Source organism: Archocentrus centrarchus, chromosome 5 (assembly GCF_007364275.1).
Source record: "Archocentrus centrarchus isolate MPI-CPG fArcCen1 chromosome 5, fArcCen1, whole genome shotgun sequence".
NCBI classification, from domain to species: Eukaryota; Metazoa; Chordata; class Actinopteri; order Cichliformes; family Cichlidae; genus Archocentrus; species Archocentrus centrarchus.
Genome location: NC_044350.1, coordinates 25,916,076 through 25,928,590, shown reverse-complemented (window position 1 = coordinate 25,928,590; position 12,515 = coordinate 25,916,076). Strand labels below are relative to the sequence as shown.

At 39.4% G+C, this 12,515-nt stretch overlaps 1 protein-coding gene across 4 annotated transcripts in view; it reads right to left on the bottom strand.

Annotated features, from left to right (window-relative positions):
• Positions 1-2,834: 2,834 nt before the first annotated feature.
• The window catches only part of tox2 (TOX high mobility group box family member 2), an 86,867-nt gene continuing 77,186 nt past the window's right edge, over positions 2,835-12,515 (bottom strand). For all 4 annotated transcript variants that reach the window (XM_030729319.1, XM_030729321.1, XM_030729322.1 and 1 more), the window contains 4 exons: positions 9,175-9,255; positions 4,714-5,124; positions 4,483-4,631; positions 2,835-3,833 (listed from right to left, as the gene is read on the bottom strand). In XM_030729319.1, coding sequence (XP_030585179.1) covers positions 3,791-3,833; positions 4,483-4,631; positions 4,714-5,124; positions 9,175-9,255 — 684 coding nt within the window. In that variant the 3' untranslated portion in view covers positions 2,835-3,790. The remainder of the gene's footprint in view (positions 3,834-4,482; positions 4,632-4,713; positions 5,125-9,174; positions 9,256-12,515) is intronic.

Genomic DNA, 12,515 nt, shown 5'->3' with positions numbered 1-12,515 from the left:
TACCGCAGCACCAAAGTTGCAACTGAAACGTTTTGCCTATATGCTGCAGTGGCTGGTCTCTGAGGCTTGGCGTGTTTGGAGTTCAGTTGCATGTAAGCCTTTAGTTTAACCATAGCGCTGACCTTCTCACCTGCATCAAGCTAAGCTCAAAGGACAGACGAAAGTAGGTATCATGGGATCGGATCTTGTTTTTTTTTTTTTGTTTTTTTTTTTCCATTTAAAGGGCATTGTTAATCAGCAAATATGTAAGAAATACAAGTGCGCATTGGTGATGAAAAATTTAAATCACTGGCTATTCTTCACCCACAAATATGATGAACTTGCAGTCCAAGTTTTTTTTTTTTATTTTATTTTTTTATAATAACAATAATTGATTACACAGAGAAAATAAACATTTTGGCAGCTATGCACACAGCTCCTTTTTTTTTTTTTTTAATTAAATATTCTCAATCTTTAAATTGAAGGACACTTCTATTCATATTATCCATCTTTGCATGTAAAGAACCTTTTGTAGTGGTTATAACATTTTGGACTCAGCGTTAAAGACTAAATTTATGGTTTCCCATCACTGCCTTCGAGATGGATACCACACTGACCCTGTCTTTGCCATCCTGGCTGCTGTTACTCATATCACCCATTTAGTTGCAGCAGTGATCTTTTCAAATCAATGGAAACCAAGAAGACTGCTGCACTCACCTCTTCTCAGTGGTGTCCTCCACCATAAATTGTTACTTTTCATTCTCTGTTGGCCTCATGACTTTGACTTTGGGATGAGGGATGGGATTAAAGGAGTTGATAGAAGTGTCAAATTGATATGGTCTTCTTGAAGTATTTACTACAGAATTACTTCAGACAATGATTGTAAGCACAGACTGAATACGTAGTAGGTTTTTTTTTTGTCAAATATTAGAGAGCAGAAACAGCCCATTGTTACCACACCACTTCTGTATGCACAGATATGCCTACAGCTGGAGAGGCAACACCCAAACACAGAAAAGAAGAAACACACGTACATAAGAAGATATTCATACGAGCGCATAACTGTATGTACACAAAAGGCACAGAGGCAAGTCTGTGTGGCTTCACCCAAAACCTCTTTTATCTGACACTACATTAAGAATGTATGACTGTGATTTTCATATAATGTGTGTCATATCACAAAGTGGCAGGTTTTCCAATTGTCCAATAATGATCTATTTGCCAATTCAATACTACTGAAGAAGAGACGGCAGGCAGACATAACATGAATAAAACATTGAATGAAAGGATCATGACAGTTCCATTTCAATCTTTCTTTCCCTCTCTCATAAAGTCTCTAAGAAGACTTGTGTGCAATTGGGGTAAAATCAGCACTTGGACGGCTGCCTGAGTTTGTATGCACATTGCATTCCTCTGTTCTCTTTATCTCACACTAGACGCCTACGATGCACTACTTTCACAAGCAAACGTCTTCTTGCATCTGCTCTGTTTGTTAAAATAGTTTACTGGCAATATCTACGCTGGCTGGTGCACACTGTATCCATGGTTAATTAGTTGCTGCCATTGGAGCCCTGAGTTGAATGTAAATTTAGGATACAAATATGTGACCTTCTTAGGTGCAAATACATTGTACAGTACAGTGAGTTGGGGGTGTTTGTGCATTTTTTTTTTTTTTAAATAACTATTACCATATCTTCACAAAAGGTGTGATCATCTAATTAGAGAAGGAGGAAAAAAAAGGAGCGACATCAAGTCCGCAGGGAAAAGAGCAGGCACGATCACTTTTAAACTTTTTTTGTCTTTATTATGCAGGTTTGAAATAAAAGAAGCATTGTGACACAAACCGATGCTGCTGGCAAGAAAAGAAAGGAGCAGCACCCAAAATGTAAAAAATAAAGAAATAATCACTGTTGTGGTCATCATCATTAAGTTTATCAAACCAAAACAAAGAAACAATAAAATAAGAATAAAAATATACCTCCATTGTAAGAAGCAAAAGTGATCTAATTTCTTTTATAAATAAGAACCTGTCAAATGGCTGATGGGCAACTAGCAGAAAACAATATACTGATAACCGTTTAAAATATTTATCATAACTGGCTTTACAAATAAAATAACTACAATTGGCAGGGTTTCTTTTCTTTCTTTTTTTTTTAAACAGAACTTAAAATGTTATAGTTTTGCAGCAACTAAAACTGAAATGATGCTACACTTAAGAGATAAAAACGAGATGTCAGCAAAATGCATTTCTGTTAATCACACAAAAGTTAAAAAAAGATGAGATCAACACAACCAAACACCAACTGGAAAGTTATAAAAGTCACTGTAATGTGGCTGTGATGGCTCCATTCACATGTTTCATTACTTCACTTCTGCATGTGGAAGGACACAAACTGACATTATGGTCAGAACATAACAGAAGGGTGGGGCAGGCATTTTGAGGCAATTTTTTTTTTCTCCCACCTGCAACATTACATCTCATTTTATCTCACGGCGCTTCTTTCTCTTTTTCTATCTCTCTGCTCTCTATCTCTCACCTGGCTCTTTCCATTTAATGATCTGCAGGACACATATTGTGTATTCAGTTTTAGATTGAACTTTATTGGAAAAAAACACACCAGTGAGCACAGATTTAATGCAAGAATGAGAGTGTGAAATACTCCTCTGAAATCCAGCTGCACAAGGCTGTTAAAATTCACGAGAAAGACTCGACGCCCGAACACTGAGACACTCTTGCACACACGTGTCTGTGCACGTACACACACACATACTCAACTGCACACGTCATGAATGGGTACATTCTAATGTCCAGACATACATACATGCACCCACCCACCCACCCGCACGCACGCACGCATACACACACACACACACGCACGCACACACACACACACACGACTTACATGTAATATTAAAGAAGAAACAAATCTATGTGGACTTCCAATTCCCAATTTGATCCCATAAAAGTGATATTTACAATCACACTGTGACAGCTCAGTAGACCTCAACAGGTCTTTAATATTAAAAAAAGATTCTTTTTTGTTTTGTTTCTCTTCCCCACCCAGACTTTTTGTATTAATTTGCAGGCCCTTAAGCAAAGCTACGATAACATCAATGCCTGCTAGAACCTACTAAATGTTAATATTTCTCTACAGTACAGGGCCCATCGCTTATTGGCAAAAAAAAAAGAGGAACAATTTTGCAAGCCAGAAATAAATAAAACAGCATCAACAACAACAAAGAAAAGAAAAACAAAAGGAAAATAAAGCGATTAAAGGAAAGCAAGAGTATCTTTTTTCTTCCTGTTCTAATTAAAGCTGGATGGGGTCCCTGAGGGGACTTTGTGGTGACACGCGAGAGGAGTGCTCTGCAGCCCGGCCTGTATCAGAGAGAGGGCACAGACACACAACTCAGAAGGTGGAAGAGGGATGAGTGGGTAGGGCATGGGGGAGGCTTTATAAGTGCTTGGCAAATTTCAACAGCAAGAGGACTGCTAATACATTAAGTGGTACAGACAGTAGTCATCAAATTCTGGTCACAAATTCTAGAAACTGAGAAAAATAAAAATTACACTGACCAAAAAAGGTGGTGGTGACGTGTCTGGGAAGTGGTGTGTGTGTGTGTGTTTTTGAATGTGCATGTATGTATTTGTATGTGCATGTATGTATTTGTATGTTAAGTGTACACTGCATGTAAGTGTGCGCATCAGAAGAAGAAGAACGGGGGGGTGGGGGAGGAGTAGGGGAGTGGAATCGGGGATGAGAGTAGACTCCTCTGTGTTGTATTTGTCGACAGAGTATCATCTTCAGTTTCAGGTGAGGTAGAGTGGCTTGTCCCTGCCTATCATGTTGCCACTGAAACAAGCAAACAAACAAAAAATCAAAAACACAGGCACAGTTTAGATTGACTCATGAAAATTGAAAAGAAGTGGGAAATCAGAGGAGCACTTTTCTTTGATTGCATGATCATTCACTGGAGGTGATCATTTAATTTTTCATAGTTCCTTTCTCAAAACAAACTCTCTTAATGAACATGAGCATGAATGGTACGATTGACATACGATACCTTCCAGTGCAGCAGGGCTGCACAACTTTCCAAACCATTTAGTACAATAAGAGTGAAAACTTTTTTTTTTATTGCTGTCTGACAAACACATGATGAGCTCTATTATGTCACCGTTACTTCTACAGCTGTCTGCCTGTCTCGATGGAAACGAGCTGACAATTTTCAACACTTGCATTGCAAAAGCAGTGGAAGAGACGTCTGGCATGAATATATATATATATATATATATATATATATATATACACACACACACACACACACACACACACACACACACACACACACACACACACACACACACACACACACACACACACACACACTTATTTCTAGAGGAATTCTGGTCTAAGATTTCCATTGGACTAAATCTATCTGACAAATACAACCTAACCTAAGTATTTTCACCAAAACTATATGATTTGAAGAGTGTCCACTGACCTGCAGTGGTTGCCACACTCCCGATTGCAGTATTCATTGTCCCAGTCATGGGTCTGAGCCACTCCAGGACCTGGACCAGGGCCAGGAGCTCCTGGAGACTGGGAGCCTCCAATACTCTTCTGATACTCTGACTGAAGGTGGGAAAAACCCTACAGGAAGTACATTAAAATTAGGCACACATTTTAATTTATAATCTCCCAGCAGCAGATGTGTCTTAGTTTGTTACTATACCTGCTGCCCTGGAGGTGGGGAGTGAAGCGAGGCCTGAAGCCCCATCTGGTGAGAGATGATTGACTGGGACTGGACCTGCTGCATGCGGATAGGCTGGTTGAGAAGTGAGCTCTGGTGCAGGGAGAGCTGCTGGTGGGGGTGAAGTGGTGGGCTGATCTGGAAGGAGGAAGGGGGAGAGGCACTAATGCTGGGCAGCATCTGCGATTGGCTGAGCGTCTGCGACAGAGTGTGGCGAGGGGCGTGTCCTGCATAGCTCTGCAGGTCTGTAAGAGGAAAGGCCCCAGGTCCCAGGTATGGCGATGACGACTGGGGAGAAGGTGGCACACTGTACAGGGGCGGGTTGGCTGGCATCATATGTGGGGAAGCCTGGCTTGTCTGGACACTTTTTGCCTCCACTGGGTCATTATATGTCTTAAAGAGAGAAAATCCACAACAATGGTTACCCTCATTGTAACAATATGCTAACTTAATATAGCTTATTATACATACAACCAACTATAAAAAAAAAAATTGCAGTTTCTTGAGCCACTTGAGGCTGACTTGAGTAACTCTCCATAGACTCTCATTTAAAAATTCCCAACTTACAGCTGACCCACTGAAATGACGGTTACATACACAGAAAATTAGATCAGTACAATTACACTTACTTATTACACTTACCTTACAATATAAAGTGCCCTGAAGTGACTGTTTGTTGTGATTTAGTGCTATATAAATAACATTGAATGGAATTATTTGTTTGTTCTATTACTTGTAGTTCTGTACTGCCCTTCCTTGGACCAAACAATATGTGTCGTATTGTGACCCTTGTGACTGCACTTATTTTACATACTACTAGCATATACAAAAAACTGTAACTTTAGTATGCAAATATTGCTTGAAGAAGATAAGAGCAATGATGATCAATCAACTCTTTCCCACAGACACAACTGTAACCCTCAGGTCATTTGGGGGTGTGTGTGTGTGTGTGGGGGGGGGGGGGGGGGGCACTGGAATCTGCAAGTTAGCTTATGAAATCGACTGAAAACAGTTTCCATTGGTATTATATATAGTAAACTGAAAAAAAGTACACCCTCTTTTTACAGTTACAGTTGATATATAAGTTTTTACATATCAGAGAATAATAAAAAAAAAATTTGGCCCTCAGTAGGTCTTTAAAATTATATATATATATCTTTAGATGAACAACAAAGCATGACATATTACAGTCTCATTATTTGTTTCATGATATTAAGCCAATCTGCAGAAACAGTATATGAAAAACTAAGTACACCATCCATAAGAATTAAGATGGCAGGTAGCAGTGAGGTGCTGGCAATACAATCTACTTGATTAATTAATCATCAGCAAGTATGAGCACTGCTATAAAAGAAGTCAGCTGGCTGGTCTGGAGCATTCAGCTGTATATTAACACAGTGTCAAGGAAGAAAGACATCAGCAGTGATCTTAAATAAGCAATTGTTGCCCATCAATCTGGGAAGGGTTATGAGGCCATTTCCAAACAATTTGAAGTCCATCATTATACAGTGAGAAAGATTATGCACAAGTGGAAAACATTCAACACCTGCCAATCTTCCCAGGAGTGGATGTCCCAGCTAAATGTTAAAGTTCATAGTAGTCCAATTAGAAAAAGACTAAACAAGTATGGCTGTTTGGAAGGGTCGCCAGGAGTTAGTGTCTTCACTCTAAAAAGAACATGGCAGCACAGCACTTACATCTGCAAAGCCGCATCTGAACAAACCACAAGACATCTGGAACAATGTCCTTTGGACAGATGAGACCAAAGTGGAGATGGTTGGTGTTTGCTACATTTGGCGAAAACCAAATGTGGCGACTGTCAGTGCCACCACATTTGGCATATCAGCACACACACCTCATACCAACTGTCAAGCACAGTGGTGGAGAGGTGATGATTTGGGTTTGTTTTGCAGCCACAGCACCCGGGCACCTTAAAGTCAGTGAATCTATTGTGAACTCCTCTATATGCCAAAGTATTACAGAGTCAAATGTGAGGCCATCTGTAATATAACTACAGCTTGGCCAAAACTGGGTCATGCTACAGGGCAATTCTGCTGTGGATTTGCACACCAGCAAATCCACAACAGAAGGGCTAAAAAATAATCAAGGTGATGCAATGGCCCAGTCCAAACCTCAACCCTTCTGAAATGTCTGGCAGGACCTTAAGGGAGCTCTACATAAACAAAAACCCACAAATGTCAATAAAATGAGGCAATACTGTATAGAATAGTACAGTATTGCCTCCCTAGCGATGTGAAGAGACCGATTAAGTAATTCAGAAAATGATAATATTCCAGTTACTGCTACTAAAGGTGGTTCTACAAGCTACTGAATCATGTTTTTCGTACAATACTTGTGCATTTTGGGTTACTTTTTGTTTAATAAATACTGAAATGGTGTAATATGTCATGCACTGCTGTTCATCTGAGGTTGTATTTAAATTTTTATTTTTAGAGCCTGCTGTGTAATAGATAATTTTTTATCATGTCCTGATACATAAAGCTTTAGAATTGAATTTCTTCTTCACATGGATGTACTATATAAGAAACACATAATAGTGTACCCAAATTCTATACTGTACATTACCTGCATTAAAGTCCTTATTATGTTAGGCTATCGTTGCTAATTTTACCCATAGTCATCACTCTGTTCCTCTTCTCTTTATTCATTCTTTTTTTTTTTTGAATTTATTAAGTAACCTGGCCCCACCCCCCCACCACTGCACTCACATACAGTACACACACACACACACACATCTGCTTTGCAGACTGTTCTGTCTCCCTTTTTTTCCATGGAGGTAAGTGTATGTCTGTCTATGAAATACATCCAGCATTTCTCATTAACTGTTGGACTGCTACTTATTTATGGCTCACATCAATCCAACTGAATCCCTGAAATAATCAATGGAACAGGATGAATGGATGGATAAAGAAGAGAGACAGACACATTTGCAGGGTCAAGTGAAAAATGAAATACAAAAAAAATGAAGTGAAGGGAGAGAGTGAGATAATAGGTCTGATTTGTTGCAACTTGAGAGTTGCATATGGCAGCAGATGGATTTACACAGCAATGTTTAAGTTAAAAGACAGATTGTCAAGGCACAAATATGAATTGCTTGTGATATTTAATATAGCATGTTTTTTTAATTTAAACTTTTTAAATTAAATTCTCAATGTTTTTTTTTGGATTCAAATGAACACAAGAGAAATGACATGACATATAGTGGGTAGCAATCAAACTTTCGTTTTTTTCTTCTCCTCCCAAACAAACTAACATGAGTCACAAAACAAAAAGGCAACAGGTGCACGCTTAAGATGTGAATCTTTCAAATGATGCTCCAATTACCTTCAATTCCACCCACCCCAATTCACTCTGAAAAGACTCCTTCATTGGTAATTAAAAAAAGAGCGTCGTGTTGAATCATGAGATTCAGCTCTGCATTCAGATTGGCTGATCCTGAATGAGTGAAGGAGGGTTTGCAGGTTTATTTTAGTCAGTCAGATTTTTGACTGGCAATCTACCAGCATATAGTATCAATCAAGCCTCTGTATAGGAGCAATGACATGAATGTCTAATTGCAGCAAAGACAAGAGATGAGAATAGTCTTTTTAGCTGAAAGTATGCCACAGTGAAGAGGCTGATGAATTAACTATTCATGCCTTAATCAAGGTGCTTGTTTTCGGCCCATGAGCACGAGAGGAAGTGTGGCGCTGTGCTTCGGGGAGGAAGGAGGAGGGAGGGAAAAGAGGAGGGACTCGGTATATGCTAATGCAATTTAGAGTTGTATTTGAGAAAAAAAAAACAATGCAGAAAGGCAGAAATGAAATGCAGCACACCAACAGACTGAACACCCCTGTACCATCACCAATATAGTACAGACATTGCAGATGTAAGCCAAGCCAATGAGGAGTGTTCTACCAGCTTTTTAAAGAAAACAATCTGGGATTGTTTTTTTTAAACAACCGTGGATAGAAATATGTTAATGTTCTGAACTAAACTGTAGTAACCTGCATCAAAGACGGAGCAGCAGGTGTGAAAAAAAAAAAAAAAAAAAACCTCAGGCAACACATTAGTGGCACATCAGGGAGGACAGAAACACCAAGAGGATAGCAAATGACAGGTAATGTCCACTTCTACTTTTACACATGCACAGTGATGAGCATACACATGCACACAAACACACACGCATGTACTATTACTTTCCATTTCTCCCCAGGTTACAAATCGGGTGTGTTTGAGGCCTAATTTTCACTGTTCTCCTCTGAGCACACACATAGCCTCCTTCTCTCTGACACATACACACATATATATGCACAAACATAGTTCAGTGCGGTTTGTGGACCCTTTCCATGGAATAAGAGTGAAAGGAATTCTCTGTCTAATTTATCATCCCTTATATCGCCGCTGACCCATGTATATCAAAGACATGACCCCCGCTGTTACCTTGGAAACCAGACTGGCTCTGTAGGCGGCCAGGGCTTTCAGGTACTCCTTCTTAGCAGCCTCTGTTTTCCTCTTGTAGCTCTGCAGGAAGAAACACAACAACAACAACGATTGATTACAAGGTGATGCGAAAGGCTAAAATGACCCTGTGGTCCACACTGACTGATGTGAATGAGATTTTGGGAGTCATGGTGTGATTGCGTGACCCGGCGGTGTGCTCCATGATGAAAAACATATCAAATGCATTCATTTCCCAGTTATCAGGTCAGGGAGATTTGACCATCTGCATGATGTTTGCGTATTTGAAAGATTTTGTTTCCTCAGAATATCCAGAATGAAATGTGCATAAAGCTCGTGCACAATAGCATGAAAATAGTATGAAATTCAGCAGAGTTAAATGAGGAGTGAGACATTGTTTGTCATTTTGTGTACTGCTTTTCCGTCTCTTCCTCTATTAAGGCTGTTGCTCATCTCTTAATCAGAGCTGATGTCCCAGCAAATCATTCAGATGGGGGGAAAAAAATAAATAAAAGAATTCAAAACAGCATTAGCAAAGAGGCAATCTCAAGTCTTCTGAATAAACCTCAAATGATGCGTTAAGACAGGGAATTCGAATTAATGTCATCACATGTCGCTCACAGGCTCTTTATAGCTGCCAGCGCCTTTTTGATGCAGGAAAAGCAAGTTGCAAAAAGTCCACCCTTAAATCGATGAGGAAGACTCAGATCTCAGCTCATCTCTTGAGCGTTTTAATATAAAGGCGAGTGTATGTTTGTGCGTGAGTAAATGCATTGGGTAATTACTGATCCTCAGTGAGGAGACTGTCTGTGGCTCCGTGGACAGGGTCATTTCTTTCAAAGAGGTGGGGTAGGATAACCATTAAGCATTCATGCCTTGCCAAATGCACATAGGCTGGCAGCCGCTAACACATACAGTCAATAAACAAACAGACATACACAAAGAACAGCAAACAAACCGAGGATGATGGCGGATACAATCTCATGCTCAAACAGCTGATGTTTATCCTCTCATTCATCCTTATTTACAATATCATAATTGTTTTCATTCTTTGATAGACGTTTGGATATTTGGGAACAAAAATGAATGAATTAAAACCTCAGACTTTCAAAATAAAACCAAATAATCCCCATTAAGAAATTAATTTAAAAAAACAAAAAAAAACTGCTTCACCCGCCACCTCTAATAGACTGACAGACCCATGGTTGCTTCTTTAATAACCCAAACTACTCCCAGCAGCTTTAATTTCAAATTAATTTAACACAGCTAATGATTTGCGCAATGACGGATACTTTTAAATAAATTACCATGCCTAAGGATGTCTAATTATTCCAAAGTGGGTGGATTCATTGGCAATTGAAGCCGTCAAAGGCTGCAGGTCAGTATGAATAAAAAATAACAAAGCTGCAAGGGGAGAGCATATGCCTCCAACGTAATCCTGACACAGAGGTGTCCCGGCTGAATTAGCCCCTAATTGTACCTTAATGAAATGTTCTTGTTTGATAACCAGTTAATTACAGGAGACAATAACTCTGCACCCTGCTGACACTGAGGAGAGTGAAGACCGAACGATTGGTGAGAGGGGAAGTAGGAGGAGAGGAAACTAATGGGAAGCAGAAATGGAGGAGAAATAGGAGGATTTAAAAGGAGGGGAAGGTAGAGTTACATTAAGAAGAAAGAAAAAAAAAACATACCAGTATTTGAGAACCAGACAAAGATGCAGAGACTGGACCAAAAATAGCTGAATATAGTGTGACAGATTTTTAAGCTTAACATGAGAAAGTGAGTTTAATATCTAAACATGCCATCTTTACAAACTGACGATGTTCTTTTCTTTCCTCCCCTTCACCAGTACACCTCAAAGCAGGCTCAATTAAATAACACTAAGGTTTCCCCTCCCTCCTCCCCAAATCCATTATCACTGTTCCTCCCCCCATAGCAGTTAAAACTAAAAATTGATCTTAAATTTAAATAACAAAAACAAGAAAAATGTTCTTTTGTGTTTCTGGGGCAGCGTTAACATGTAGTCACCTTGAGGGATAACACAGCCCAAATAATGCATTGATCTTGCACTATAAAGCAAAGGCCTTTGGGAATTAAAAAGCGCTGTATAGCATGCAAGCTATGAAAACATCTTAATAAAAAAGAAAATATGAACATAAACATGATTTCTTTTTTTTTCTTTAAAAGACTTTGTTCTGCCAAACTCAAGGACGGCACTGGAGAATACACAAGAACACAAGAAAAGTGGGGAAAATGCACACTGAAGCATCACAAAAAGAATCACAGAAGGAACATAAATCACAACAATGAAACTTTTGATTGTTTCTTCAATAAACTACAGCAATAAAAAAATAAAAATAAAAAAAAAACAGCTGCCTTCAGCTCACTTATGTGAATTTTGCTGCATTGTGTGTGTGAAGAGGGCTATAGGTAATTGGAAACAGGGACTGTGATCTAGTTAAAACAAAGCTGTGTGTAGGGGAAGGGTTGTGTTTACATTCTGAAGCTCCTGCATGGCTCCAGAGGGTCTGACTGGGACATTAGAGAACACACCTCAGAGATGACGTGACAGCCAGTGTTGGTGGAAAAAAACATGAGGAATGTGGAAAAGTAAGTACATCCCTTGGATTTTCTAGGCCTTTTGACATTTTGTTGCAAGCAAACATTTGATCCTCTTTGATAGTGTCTACAGATAAATGTGGAGTACTCAACAACAGCACACAAGATTTCAGTAAGATTCAAATCCATGGTTGGAACTGGTCATACCAAAACCTCTCATTTCTGCTTTTTGAGAGATTTTTAGGTGGATTTAAAAATCATTATTAAAAAGTGCACTTCTGGTTCAACTATTGGATAGAAGATGTCACATTATCTTCAAGCACTCTTGGATATGATGCGCAATTCATAAATATATTGCAGGCTGTCCACTCCCTGAAGCAGCTCCACCACTATGCTAGAGGTGTTGGTCTCCTTTAAAGCTGTTTGGTCTCTGCCAAGCATACCAACTGGTTGACTGATCTCTCCAGAAAACATTTTTCCAAAAGGATGCATCTCTGCCTTCATGCTCACTGTTCAAATCTAGTTTTGCTCTAATGTTCTTTTAGGACAGCAGGACTCAAATTGTGCAATCTCCCAGTGTTTGGAAATGCATGCACAAAAATGCAGTTTGACCTGCAGAGCCTGTGATGACACTTGAGGGTTCTTGGAAGCGTTTGGCATCAGTCTGCTCCTGGATTTGCTGGGTCTTCCAGTTTTGGACAAAACGACAGTAGTTTCGAACCTACTTGACGATGATTGTTCCTGCAGTGGAATAATTTTTT